The 14243-nt window shown below is 45.6% G+C and overlaps 1 protein-coding gene across 1 annotated transcript in view; it reads right to left on the reverse strand.

The window, feature by feature from the left end:
* Positions 1 to 14243, reverse strand: part of CASR (calcium-sensing receptor) — a 41509-nt gene that overhangs the window by 323 nt on the left and 26943 nt on the right. The window contains exons 4-6 of the mRNA XM_009893091.1: positions 8084 to 8314; positions 4047 to 4170; positions 8 to 1164 (exon numbers count right to left, since the gene is read on the reverse strand). Coding sequence (XP_009891393.1) covers positions 8 to 1164; positions 4047 to 4170; positions 8084 to 8314 — 1512 coding nt within the window. The remainder of the gene's footprint in view (positions 1 to 7; positions 1165 to 4046; positions 4171 to 8083; positions 8315 to 14243) is intronic.

Consider the following 14243-nt stretch of genomic DNA (forward strand, 5'->3'; position numbering starts at 1 on the left):
CCATGGCGTTCTTCTGTGGCTCCTCAAAGCTCAGTGAGAGGGTGACCGTGCCGCTCCCAAAGCTGACTTTTTGCTTGCACCCACGCTGCTGCTGGCGCTGCCGCTCAGCGGAAGCCGGTAGAGGAAAAGGGTCTTCATGATTGCTTTTGCTGCTGATGGAGGATGAAGGGGTAGAGCCAGTGGAGCCCCCCAGGCTGTTGGAGCGCTTGCGTGACACATTGCTTCGTCTCAGTGTGGCCCGGGCGGCCACCTTGAAAGCATGGGCAGCAGTGCTGCAGCGCACCTCCTCGATTGTGTTGCGGGAGGGCTTGAAGAGGATGATGTAGACTTTGTTGAAGAAGATGCAGGCCAGGAGCCCAAAGCTGGCAGCCAGTATCGCAATCACCTCCACAGCAGAGACGAACTTACCGTATGTGCTAGCATAGGCAGGGATGAAGGAGATCCAGACAATGAAGAAGATCAGCATGCTGAAGGTGATGAACTTGGCCTCATTAAAGTTCTCAGGCAGCTTTCGAGACTTGAAGGCGAAGAAGAAGCAGATGGCTGCCAGGAGGCAGGTGTAGCCAATGAGGAAGCCCAGGGCCATCAGGGAGCCTTCATGGCAGGTGATGAAGATAATCTCATCCTCCAGTTCATGGTTTCGATAACTGGATGGTGGGGCCGTGTAAAGCCAAATCACACAGATGACAATCTGCACGAATGTACACAAGAAGACCAGGAGGAACTGGAGGTTGAGGCCCCACCACTTTCGGTGGAGGCTCGTGGGGATCTTTGCCTCGAAGACAAGAAGGACACGGTTGGTTTTCACCAGGATGCAGGAGATGCAGAGGACAAAGCTGATGCCGAAAGCTGGCTGCCGCAGACGGCAAGTCCAGTTCTGGGGCTCACCAATGAAGAACAACGAGCTGGAGAAGCAGCAAAGCAAGGAGAAGAGGAGGAGGTAGGATAGCTCCCGGTTTGTTGCCTTGACGATAGGCGTGTTGCGAAATTTGGTGAAGACTCCCAGGACAAAAGAAGTCAAGAAAATTCCCAGCACAGCAAAGAGAGTCAGAGCAATCCCAAAAGGCTCGGTCCAGGACAGAAACTCTATCTGCTTGGGGATGCAGGATGTGTGGTTCTCATTGGACCAGTAATCCTCAGGGCACTTGTCACAGGCACTTGCATCTGAAAAGGAAGTGACAGGGAGAGGGAAGGTTTGTCAGAATCAGAGGCTGAAATGTGGGATGACATATATGGCAGCTACGCACTGGCCTTCATCTTCTATACATGGGGTGTTCCCTTCAGGTGTCTGCACATTCCTAGAATCATATGTTGGTGTCTCAGTGTTTTACACGGAAACATCCAGCTTCCCATGGGCTGTATAGCAAAACACAAAGCATGCTGAGTTCAAGCTTAAAAAAAGTCCTGCCCTGCACTCATATTTTTGGAATCCATTTATTGGCAAAACTTTGCAAACTTTGATTGCTATCGGCTGTTACACAGGCTCTGTCCCTCTCTCTTTCCTGTTCCTTCATTTTTATCATCTACTGTCTATCTTCCTACCACTCACACTTTTACCATCATTTGAAACATCCTGCCTGCTTCTATTCCAGGGAAAATTAAAAACGTGCTTGCCTCCTTAAGTGCTTTGAGAGCCTATTTCATATTCCACGGAGGCGAGTCTTACAAGTGTTTAAATTGCTCTTCCCTGAAGGCAGGCAATGCCCTTGACTGCCATCACACTCTCATTTCATGTTGGAACATCAGGGGAAGATGTGTCTTAAAGATATCACTCTCCCCACACCCAGCAAATCATCCCACTGATACTTGCAAAGGAAAAATTGATGCCTCCATCTATTTCCTCTACATGAAACTAATTGTGCCTACTGGGATGGCAATGTATGTCTCCAATGGCTGCCAGGATCAAAAGGCAAGGACCTGCTCCTCTTCTTCAACCCAAATGGGTCTTGTGCACCAAGTAGGGAGGGTCATGACTCCCTTGATGGCAGTGAGTTGGAAGTCACAAGCTACCTCAGCCTTTGGGATCCCAGCAGGGCAGCAATGGGCTCAGTGAGTTCTGGGAACAAACATTCAGAAACCTCCTTTAGCAGCAGCCTTCCTCTGAGCTTTGCACCTGAGCACTGACAGAGACTCAAAACATAGCTCCCAGAGCACAGCGTGATGCTAATGAGATAGTGCCCAGCTAACGAGGGCAGAGGATTTCAAGCTCTCTCATTCTGGAGGGGTGGTTGGAGGGAGCATCCCTGACCTGATATGATACTACTTTCCTAATGACTGGTTGCCTTACCTAAGCTGTTCATGTGAAAAACTTGCACTCGATGCAAAAGCTCAGTCACAAGCTCCCATCACCACATGTCATTTCATTTACATCCATTCAGCCAATCATTTTTCTTTTTCTTTTGCCTTTTACCTGGAGGCCTATTGCAAACTGCGGGCAAGGCAGAGCCAACTTCACGTAGCAGGGAACTCAGCCACCTCTGCAGGGGCAGCTACCGAGCGCTGCGTCCTAAGGATGCTCACTGTTTTCTTGAGCTGACTTAGAGACCCTGCTGCCACTGAGAGGAGTAAACCAGATCTCCCTCTTCCCCCACGGCTGCTCATTCCTGCCCCCTCCTTTGTGTTAGCGCTACAGGTCGTGCAGCCTCTCCTTCTAGCTGGAAACTCAACCTGCTAAGAGTTTGTTTTCAGGAAGACCAGAGACCTGATCCAACTCACTCTGGTTGCACAAGTACCAGCGCTCCCCCCAGACAAAGGGTGGGAGAAAAGAGCCAGGAGAGGACACAACAGATTGTCTCATTCTGTAGCGTCTCTGCCTCATCTGGATGAGACTGGTTGTAAAACTGCTCTCTACGCTTATAAAACTGGCAAGCACAGGAAATAAAGAGCATTACTGTCAGCTGAAATAGCAGCAGGAAACTGTGGAGTCGGAAGGCAGTTGCCCCCTCAGCCCCACAAATTTCACCAGCTCACCAGTGCTAGCTCCCCAAATAATATGAAAAACACCAAAAGATCCCTATTACACGTGACCAGAATTGCTTCTATTTAATTTGGAAATGCTACTCCCAAGAATCCAAGCATGTAGTACTATATGTTCGTGCTAAAAAATTATCATTCCTGTCTGACAGGACACAAATTAGATTCTCCCAAAGGAGAACACTTGTTCAGTTTTGCAAGCAGCTTACTGACGTTTGCATCTCAGCCACAGTCTGCAGCGTGCACTGGGACCAGTACTGCTGGAGAGGGTGTGAGGAGATCCCGAGCGCTCTGCAGTGTGGAGGGGACTGCTGTTCTGAAAGGATTTCCTTGCATTCATTACCCTGGGGATGCCCAACACTGAGGGAGCGCTAATGGTGTTGGAAATTCAGAATTTTTCAACCAGTTCTAAAACTGAGGTTACCTTTTCCCTCCACTGCAGAACCTGAGTGGCTTGATCCATGCTCCCACTGAAATCAACAAAAAAGATGTCCATGGGTGTTGGATAGGACCCAGAGATTCTGGTCGCTTGCAGTGCCACTGTTCAACATAAGCTGTGGTTGGTGACCCCATAAAGGGAAATACTCCTCTCTGCTTGTGAAGTCAGGGATGGAATGGACTGTATTTCTTCATAAAGCATAAGATAATACCCTGACAGCATGAGGAAAAGATGGAGGCAGACAGATAGGTACAGAATTTAGGATTAGGGTAGGGAGTGTCTCCTTCCTTCAGGTTTTGGAGGAACAAAAGCTACTTCTACAGTGCAATGGAGTTTGCTTGTGGCTGCCTGAGAGCCTTCCTATATGCAAGTCCTTTTTCAAGTTCCCCGCCTTAATTTTCCTAACTCAGAGCAGAAGGGACAAGCAGGCTTAGCAGAAGACACCACCGGAGGACCAGAGAACTCAACCCCTGTAAGCATTTTAGAAGCCCCTCCAAACTTTCTGTGAAGTGCCCTGGCAAGGCAGCCTCAGTGCTCAGCACTGCAGGGAAGCGACTTCAGCACAACTGCAGGTGATGCCCAGAGGACTCGCGCAGCCGACTGCAAACCCCAAAAGCAGCTCTGTGGGTATTACCTGTTTCATCACTGTACTCCCCGTCGGGGCAGTCCACGCACTCGAAGCAGCAGGTGGGCTCTCCCTCAATAATGCCCTTCCTGGTGCCCGGGAGGCAGTCCCTGCTGCAGTTAGAGAAAGGCACCTGCAAGAAAAAAGCCCGAGAAGGGTTAATGGTGGCAATGTCCCACATACAGCCTTCCTACAGCACGACCTCAGGCATACTCCAAGGGTGTTATTGCTTGATTAGCGTGCTGGATGGAAAGCCTCAGAGGCTCACCTCTTCATTCCACAGAACAGACGCATTTTGCACAATAGGTGTTCCCCAACCCACTGCAGTGATAATTTGTTTGAAAGAACACATCAAGGGATGGTAGGAAGGTCAGCAGATCTTTGTAAACCCTACTGTGTTGTGGGCACTGCAAACTGGTATGTGACCCATGATACACATAGCAGAAAACGATCATTAGATGATTAAAAGAAAAGACAATGAATCTTTCTTGTTCCAATCTCTAAAGGATGGCTACAAAGAAGATGGAGACTCCCTTTTTACAAGGAGTCACATGGAAAAGACAAGGGGTAATGTGTACAAGTTACCCCTGTGGAGATTCTGATTGGACACAAGAGGAAAATTTTTCACAATGAGAACAATCAGCCATTGGAATAATCTCCCAGGGAAGTGGTGGATTCCCCGACTTTGGACACTTTTAAGATTCAGCTGGACAGGGTGCTGGGCCATCTTGTCTAAACTGTGCTTTTGCCAAGAAAGGTTGGACCAGATGATCCTTGAGGTCTCTTCCAACCTGGTATTCTATGCTTCTGTGATTCTACTGGCAGGAATTTGAGTCAGCCTTGGAGATAATGGGGTCTGACTGCTGATCCCCTGTCCCATATATTGCATATTGACTGCTAATGATTTATGGGAATTAGAATAGTTTATTGAAACCTACTTCCTCCTGTTCTCCTGAAGACCCTCTCCAACCCAGAAACAAAAAAGGTAAATTAACTAAACATGAGGAGTTTTCATATGAAAGAAAGACCCCGTTTTTAGAGCACTGAGCATCTAAAGATGCAAATCAGCAGCTACATGCAGGTCCAAAGGCTTCCAGACTTCTGCTGCTGCAAAAGATGAGCGGTGTCACCTGTTGGCTGAGCATTCATTCTGTGTGTCAGCCCACCGGGGCATAGTCATATCCTGGCAGTAAGTGTTCGCATGGACATGCTCACCGCATGCCTAACTCACACCGACAACAAGGAGCTCAGCATGAAAAGTGGAAGCCTGGGTTTTTTTTACACAGAAGCACAACCTGAGGTTGAGCTCACCTTTTCCCAACTAAATTGAGGTACAAGAGCTGACACAGAACATGGCTTTCTCAGTCTCAGGGGAGTTAAACCCACAATTTCCACTGCCAGCAAAGTACCGTGATCTGCATATACTGAAGGGCTGCTCTGGTTGGAAGCCCTCATTCACCTCTTTGGAAATTTGCTGCTAGTTTGCCCAACTGCTGCTAACCTGCTGACGTCCAGGAAGTTCCTGTGTGGATGCACTTAGGCAGCGAGACAGGGGTATGGTTTGGAAATTGCCTGTGTGCAGGCATGGACCTCAGCCACAGGGTGAGCAAACTCTTGGTAGTGGCAACTCCAAGTGGAGATGCTCATTTTGTAACTGCGGTATTCATCTGCAGCTGAGAGCAGTCACCATTGCCTATCACTCCGAAGTATAGCTGCAGCGCAGTTTGGAAACTCTGTTTCTAAGCTGTTAATCAGGATTGCATAATTAATTGGACAGACACAGGGCAAATCCCTGCAGCTTCCCACCTGAAGCACTCTTTGCTGTAACTACCTATTGCTATTAATACAGTGTGCTGTTAATACTTCTTCCTTGGGGCAGTCTTTCAGCAGGTTGTGCATCCACCAAAAGGAGTTCATCAGTCTAGACTGCCTTTCCCTAGGCTGTCACTGATGATTTTGAACAGGGCTGAATCAAAGGCCCGACTGAAGTCATGCACTGCTTCCTCATCACCTACTAAACTGATTGAGCTTCCAAGGAGGAAAATTAAATTGGTTTGGCATGATTTCCTCTTGACAAATCCATGTTGGCTTTTTCTTATCAGTTTATTATCCTCTAAGTGTTTATGAACTATTTAATAATTTTATCAAGTCTTTTAGATTACTGAAGCTCAGCTCAATTGTGTGTAATTCCCTTGGCTCTCCTATATCTGCTTTTAAAAATAGGCATTTCGATTATCCTCCTCTAATCCTTTGAGACATCACCTATCCTCCGCATTTCTCGAAGATGAATTGCTAGTACTTTTGAGATTGCTTTGGCTGCCTTCTTAAGTTTTCTGTGGGGAATTTCATCAAGTTCTGCCAAAACAAATCTATCTATCTTACCTACTCTTTAACTTGTTCTTTTGCAAGTCTGGCCAATGCTGAAGTTCCTGTGTTAAAATTAACTACATTTAATCTTTTTTGAGGATGATGGAGGCATAGAAGGCTTCAATGAGTGAAGAACTCGCTACCCCCTTTGAGCAGAGCCTTTTATCTGTAAGAAATTCAAACTCTATGAACTGGAGAAAAAGCTGCAAGAGACATAGAGATTACAAACCCCTTCACTGGCACACAGTTTACATGCCCTGCCATGACACTCAGTCATGAGTGTCAGTCACATTTTAACAGTTTAGGACAGAGAATGAAGATAAATCTTGCACCGTTGAAGGAATTTAGACCAAAAGAACATAATTACTCAGCTTAAGTTAAAAAAATAATAAATCCTGCTTGTTGGAAGAGGTGTCAGCGGCATTTGCAATGATCAGAAGAAGGGCTTAGAATATCAGGGTTTTTTAATTCCACTTGTAGTTTGGGCTCAGAGTCTCCAGCTGGGCTTAGAAAAGCTCGAGCTCAGTATTTCTGCTGCAGCGTGCTCTGCCTGACTCACACCTCTTTCAGAGAGCTCTGGATTTAAGCCATAAGTGAATCTGGGGTATCTGGAGTAAAGGTAAGGCTTAACTCAGGGTGTCAGCATATTAGGCAAGCGTAGCTACTGCAGAAGCAGTTACCTGATCTTGTGAGCCAATGTGAATAATCACCTGGAAGTGAATTGCCTTGTTCGTTAATCAGGTGCTGATTTAACACGTCTAAACATCGCAGCAGGGCCTGGCAGCGACATTTCTAAGCTAATGCTCCCTATGTTACCTCCCAGGCCACGAGCCAGACGCCCCCTCAGTATCCCCTCTGGGAGCTGAGGTTCCTGTCTAGGCTGGAGTGGGCTCACCTGGCTCTTGTCTGGAGATGTCTGCACTGCATCCCCGTCACACAGGGGAGACACAGCCCTGGCTGCTAGTGACAGTACAATTATGCTGAAAAGATCTAACATATGCAAGGAAGTGGAGAAGGACTGAGGCCTGACTAAAGTCAATGTCTACATCATGTACTTTTGAGACTGCACAGGCACCTTCTGGTAGATTAAAAAAAGGCAGGAGGTACTGGCACCTCCCGCTATTTGAGCACTATGTCCAAGTTAACCTGGGAAGATTGACAGGGCTTGTTCTGTTTGGTTTGCAAGGCAAAGGGTGTGTGGAAGGCTCTGGGACGTGGAGCGTAAAGCCAGCAGAAACGGCTGCAAATTTAACTAGGAGCAGGAAGAACTTCTTGATACAGAGATACTGGGAGTGGAAGAGATGGCTGTTTTCAGCGATGAAACTACTGCACTCAGAAAATCTTGACTTAGTCAACAATCAGACTTGGGCAATGAATTTCTCATCCTTGTGGAAACGGCATTACGGAATTCCAAGCTAACTACTTGGGCCAGAAAAGGGCATTATTTAAAGTGTTAATACCGAGGCTCATCAGATGTGTAGGAGGGGAGAAGCAGCTGCCTGATATTTCCACAAGCACATAATGAGGGTGTGAAAGAATAGGGCAGAGACCATGTATACAGTAAGATGAATGGGTCCTTTAACGAGATGTGGAGCCATAATACAGGAGTGTACAGGGTTAGTTCAAATTTCAGCTTGTGGAAACTTAGGAAATGTTACTGTGAGGATTTAAGGACTTACCTCCTTAGAGAATCCACTCCACAGGATCTTGTTTTCATTGATAAAGAGCCTCTCCCCTTTCTTGGCATAAACGTTGTAGTGCCCAACCTCCTCAAAAACGACTGACCCATCCTCCGGAGAGAGATGCCAATTGATTATTGAGTAATTCCCTACCAGGTCCCCGAACTCATCAAAATCCACTTGTTCCCCCATGTTATTGGTGAAATTTAAGTGGCGCAGGTGCTTGAGAACCTAGAGTTAGAGAGAAAGAGAGAGACCGTGAATGCCTACATGTCAGAGCCCTATCACAGCATACATCTGCCATGGGGACAAAACTGAAAATAATCAGTTTACTGCTGTCTTTAATCTCTTAAAAATCCCTTAATCACGGCAGTAGCAGGCTTTCTTTCATAGACATCACACGCACACACAGAGCCTGTACAAACCTTGTGGACAGCACAAGGTATCATTGCCCTCAGGGTGGAGGGCACCCATCTGTAACACTTTGCTTACCGGTTGCTACCCCATCAGCCTTTTAGCATTCCTCTTCAGTGCGTTCCAGCCACCTTTGCAAGCTCGCAGCTCTCCTTCAGGGGCAGAGAACTGGCAGCAGCCACTGAAGTGTTTTGGTCCCCCACACATCCCTCTTACCCTGCTCTTGCAACCACTCTGCATAAATGCTTTCAGATGGCATCGCTCGTTTCTGAATGATCAATCACTCAGAAACGGTAATGGTTGAGAAACAACTCAAAATTGACTTTTGATTGAAAACCCCCAAGCCCTATGCACTTCAGTGAAAAACAACAAATCAAACTCGTTCACCACATGGCAGGCCTGGAGAATTCATACCACTTTTTTTTGGGCCCCTGTCACCTGGTTGCACAGTTTCAAGTAATCGCATTCTGCCTGTCCCCATGTGTTAACTCCTGTAATTTTCACCTCATGCCTTAAACTGTCATATGCTGCAGACAAGAGCAATTAATCTCAGGGACAACTGCAGTTGCAAAATTCGCGCTCGAGATAGCCTGACAGGTAGACCAAAGAAACTGCATCATGAAAGAAATACAATACTGGCAACTGTGATACAATTCAACCACATCATATTTTTCTTCAAAATTTAGTTGCTGGTTTATGCACTTATCAGATTTTTTTTTTTTTCTCCCTCATTTAATGGATGTTCTTAGTTAGTTTCTCTGTGGAGGTCATCTATGGAAAGCTGAAGTGACTCTGAGGGCAACTGGCTGTCAGCTGTCCCTAGACCACTGTGTCATCATTGCTGCTGTGGTTCTAGTGCCTGCGACATAGCTTGTACTCCCAGTTCTCTCTCTCTCACCTCCGGGTCCCCAAACATACAATCTGGATGGCAAAATGTAAGAAAAAGCAAAATGAAATCAATTTGTCTGGGTAGGCAGAGCCCTCCTCACCCCACAGACACAGAACAGACAATATTGTTTTGATGAAGTCTTTTCACCTGGAAACACAGGGACAGAGGAACAGAACCATTTCATTAATTCCTGTCAGTTTTGCCAAATTGTCTCATTTTTCTCTGTTTTGGGATCCTCCTATCTCAAGCTAAAATCCCCAGAGCTACAGAGATACCCTCCTCTCACTGCCTGTATCAATGCCAGCCTGAGAGAGTCTGGAAGAATCATAGTCGTACTACGCAGGACATGGCTGGCAATACATTGTCAGCTTTATGTGATGTTGATGGAAGTACATCAAAATATTGCCACAGTATTCCGCCTTTGAATAATGGGTGAGATGGTGGAAGCAGGATTTTTTTCTGTCTTTCTCATCCCTGCTGGCCCTCCTCTGCAGAGGAGAACTGTGTTCCTCTGCAGCCTCTAGCACCTTCCACAGGGTGACACCTGCAGCTTTGATGTCCAGATCAGATTTGAGTCATTATGTTGAGCTGAATGTCATGCTTTTCCTCACTCAAACTCAGTATCGCGCTCTCGTGCAGTACTGCAGCACTCTTCTGAACGACACTAAGTTTATCCTGACTGGATATCAGTGCTGGGTTGACTGTTAATCTCCATAGACAGGAGCTGCATACCTTGAATTTCTTTTGATTACAGTTACTACACACATGAGGAGACAATCTTGCAAAAGCCATATTGAGGGTTCTTCAGTTCAAGTCCTGCCTCTCTTGGCCAGCTGCAGCAGCTGGAGGCTGGCTGGTCTTATGGTCAGCGAGGTGAATGGTGGAGAAACTTCTGGATTCCCTGGATGCATTTTTTTTTGGTTTAATTTCATAACATGCATCTCAGTCTATTCCTTTGCCTTAGCTCCTGACATTAGGCTTCTTAGAAAGTAATACATGCCGCTGGCTACTGGTGGGTTTTTGTAGGGTTAGTTTAGCAGCATGTTTCCCTTGGTCACACGCACACTACACCTGAGGATTCAGGTTATAAACCATTTCACGTATGAGCTGATATCTCTATCTGGTGGGCAAATATTCATATAAAAGCACTTATCTGCACTTAATGTTGTCTTTCGCCAGGCACAGAGTAGCAGCTTCAGCTATGCAGCCATAGCTGCAGGGCAGGAAAGCCCAGGTGTATCAGTTCATGCAGGAAAGATTTGTGCCCTTTTTAAAATCTCAAATGGAGGGGCAACAGGAACAACAGGAGTAACAAAACTCGTTTTCTCTTTCCAGCAAATACCAAAGTTTGCCTTCAAGTCTAAATTTCTGAGGGGCAGCTTGTAAAATGGTAACTGCAGGACATATTCCTGTTTTAGAGGGTAAGAAAGTCCCAGGATGATATCTGCGTATCATACAAGTGCTGCTCTCTACAGGATGAAAATATGGTTTAAACAGCTGAGGAATATATAAGCACTAAACTTTAAAAGAGGAAGTTGTAGACTCTGAATAACTACAGCACTCTTTTATAAGCACCAGTCTATCAATGATTAGCTAAAGGCTTCACAGTTAAAAATGTGTCACTGTGTTTTGTAACTAAAGATAGAAACATAAATACCCAGGACTCAGTCCACAAAAACTTAAAAGACCCTGCTTCAGCGAGGGCAAGAGCACGTGTCAGGGGTGCGTGTATCGTATCCTGGAACCAAGAGTTTACGAAAGAAATGTTGACCTCGTGGTTTGAATGCTGTCAGCAGCTGGTGGAAGCCTGCGGGGAGAGCATTGTGCAAGCTGCTGTCGTCAGGTATTTCTTTCTGTAGTTTTTCCTTCTTTTTTTTCCCCTCTGTCACAGGCTCCACACTGAATTACAATGCCTTTTAATTAAAACACCTATCATCAGAAAGGACTTGCAAGCTGCCCTCTACTTCACTCTCCCATTATTCCTGGTAAGGCCATTCCCAGCCACATAGCATCCCATGCTTTATCCAGGCTAGATATTCTGGGTAATGCTGTTTCCACTCTTAAGGAAGGATCATAAAAACATAACATACAGTTGTATTAGGTCAGACCAGCAGCCCATCTCCCCAGGACCTGTTTCTGACCGTGGCCAACATCAAATACCTACACAAGAGTAGAAGGGGACGTGATACTTTCCCAGAATACTCTCACACATTTTGCAGCTCAGTGACTTCCTGGGCCAAAGGTCTTTGTACTTGATAACCTGCGGTGGATTTTTCTTCCATGACGCTGCACATTTGTGTTCTGCACCTGTGCAGACTTTTCACATCCACAGCCTCCTACAGCAAGGACATCTACATTTTATGAGAAAAGCACCTCTTCTTGCCCGTTGGAACGGAGCAGCTACTAACCTCTTTTGATGCCCTTTGTGCTTATGTTGGAAGAGGCAAAGAACTGTCATTTGCTAGTCACCTTTTCCATGTGTTTCAGGATTTTAAAAACCTTTGTCAGATCTCTTCAGCCACCTCTTTCCCAGGCTGATGAGCCCTATCTGACTTTGCTGCTTCTTGTAAAGAAGCCATTCCATTGATCCTTCTCCAAACTTTCCCAGTCTCCTTCATCAATTCTGACACCAGCACGTGATATTGAAGCAAGAAGCACCAAGGGTTGCACCACGGGTTAATGAAGTGCTTCCAGGGCACTCTGTTTACCTCTTTGTCCCCTTTTGTGGTGTGACTATTCCTAACAGTGCATTTGCCTCTTTGACTACTACTCAGCCAGAGCTCAGGAGTCCTCCTAAGGACCTGTTCAAGCTTGAAGATTTCATTTGTGATTAGTCAGAACTGACCATTTATTTTTATCCTCTGTTGACTGTCTTTCAACCGACTGTTCATCCATGTGAGGACTGAATTTGGTGACAGACTACCAGAAACTTTTTAGAAGCCTGAACACACTCTATGAATAGGAGCTCCCTTATCCACACACATCCCAATGCCTTCAAAGAACTTCAGAAGGTTTGTGAGGTAGGGCCTCTCTTTACAAAAGTCATGGTGTCTCCTCCTCAGTATATTCTATTTTCCTTCCTCTTTTTTTTTTGTTTGTTTTTACTACAGTTTCTGATAAAGTCCTCAGTCAGGTTTTGCTAGTTCCTTGGATCTCCTCTAGAACCCTTTTAGAAACTTGATGTCACATCTGTCAACTTCCTAGGCCTCAGGCCCAAAGACTGTTCTAACTGAGGGATTTGTAACTGTAGCCAGCGCTTCAGCTACTTCATCTGTGAGTTCTGGCAGAGCTCTTGGGTGGACATCATTCACTCGCACCAAAAAATGAAGGTTCATTTTGCTCTTGTGTCCTCTAGCTTCTTCTACAGTCACTTCAATATCAGACAGATCCTCTACAAGTCCCTCATAAACAAACAAACTCAAGAACCTTCTCAAGTTTGTCCATAAAGAGCACATTTTTCTTCTGCCATGGCCTTTTGAAGTGATAATCTATGGCTCAACAGACACTCCTCCTGCTTAAGTGTTTAAAAAAGGATTTATGAGGTTTTTCTCCATTTACAGCCTGTTCCTCATTCTGGGTTTTGGCCTGCCTTATTTTATCTTTACATTTAACCTGACAGAGTTTAGATCCTTCCAGTTTTACTCAGTGGACATAACTCAGCTATTTGAAGGGTGCTGTCTCACTTTTAATAAACACCACTTTTAATAAACACCACAAACACACCTTTGTTTTGCCTTGCCAGCTTCCCTACCCTTTCTCCACCTTTTCTTGACCTGCAGTAGACACTTACTTTGTGTCACTAGTAGAGCCAGTGGCAGGCAAAAAAACCCCACTTAAATTCTAAACACTGTCAGATAATTGTGTGTGTTCATGAATGTCCAAAAGGGAACTTTTCTAGTCTGGAGCACAAGCCTGCCGCTTGCTTGCTGCAAGCAGTATGTACTGGTTGGACATTTTAATAGCAGCTGGACTAAACAAAAGTGGGGAAAATCAGCGAGATACTAGGCAGGGTAAAAGCTCTAGTCTTCTTAAGTCTTAAATAAACATTGGTATCCATATCTTCTATGGGTTGTCCTTTACTCTCTCAACTGTGACAGGTCCTTAACTAGTTTCCTTGCTAGGCTTCCTTCTGCAGTTTCTTTCTAACATGTTTCCTCACCAGGTCAAATGGTGCTGCAAGGGGACTGAACCTGAGCACATTACAAGTGTCTGTCCCCACAAAAGACAAGTGGTTCTCACCCCTAACATGCAGCCGCAAGGAATCCTGTCTTGACAGTTAACATAGGTTTTCCCACACTGAGTTTTAATTTCTGTCTACCTAACTATATCCAGGTCTGTAAAACAGTTCTGGACTGATGGGTATCAACTGTTTTTTCCCTTTGCTTTGGTAAGGTGCCCATCCTGACAGCAGCGAACAATTACGCTTCATGGCTCAATGTGAAGATGAAAAGCTGGCGACTGTACTGAAGATAGCAAGTCCTCCCTTTCATTCTGAATTGCTGAGGCTCCATTCTCCCCTCTTGTTTTGGCTTCCTTGTCAAGCACCTGGAGAAGATATTTTCATAACGCTGTAATAGGCTTAAGGACTCGAGAGTTCAGCTATCACATTAGCCCAGTGGTCACGGCACATGGGATTTGGTTTCTGCTAGTGGTCAAGTATCAGGAAGAAATATGCTTACACCAGTTCTGAAAGGGCCACTTGTAAAATACTTTAGGAGAAATGTTCCCTGAAGCAATAGTTTGGGGTTTTTTTTCTTTCTTCTTTCCTTTCACTTCCATCTATCTATGTGTCAATCTTTATTCACGTGCTAGCAAAGCTCTGATTTTTACTGTCTATACCAATGTTTAATTCCTGCT

The sequence above is a fragment of the Charadrius vociferus genome, unplaced genomic scaffold (assembly GCF_000708025.1).
Source record: "Charadrius vociferus isolate BGI_N301 unplaced genomic scaffold, ASM70802v2 scaffold301, whole genome shotgun sequence".
Lineage (NCBI taxonomy): Eukaryota > Metazoa > Chordata > Aves > Charadriiformes > Charadriidae > Charadrius > Charadrius vociferus.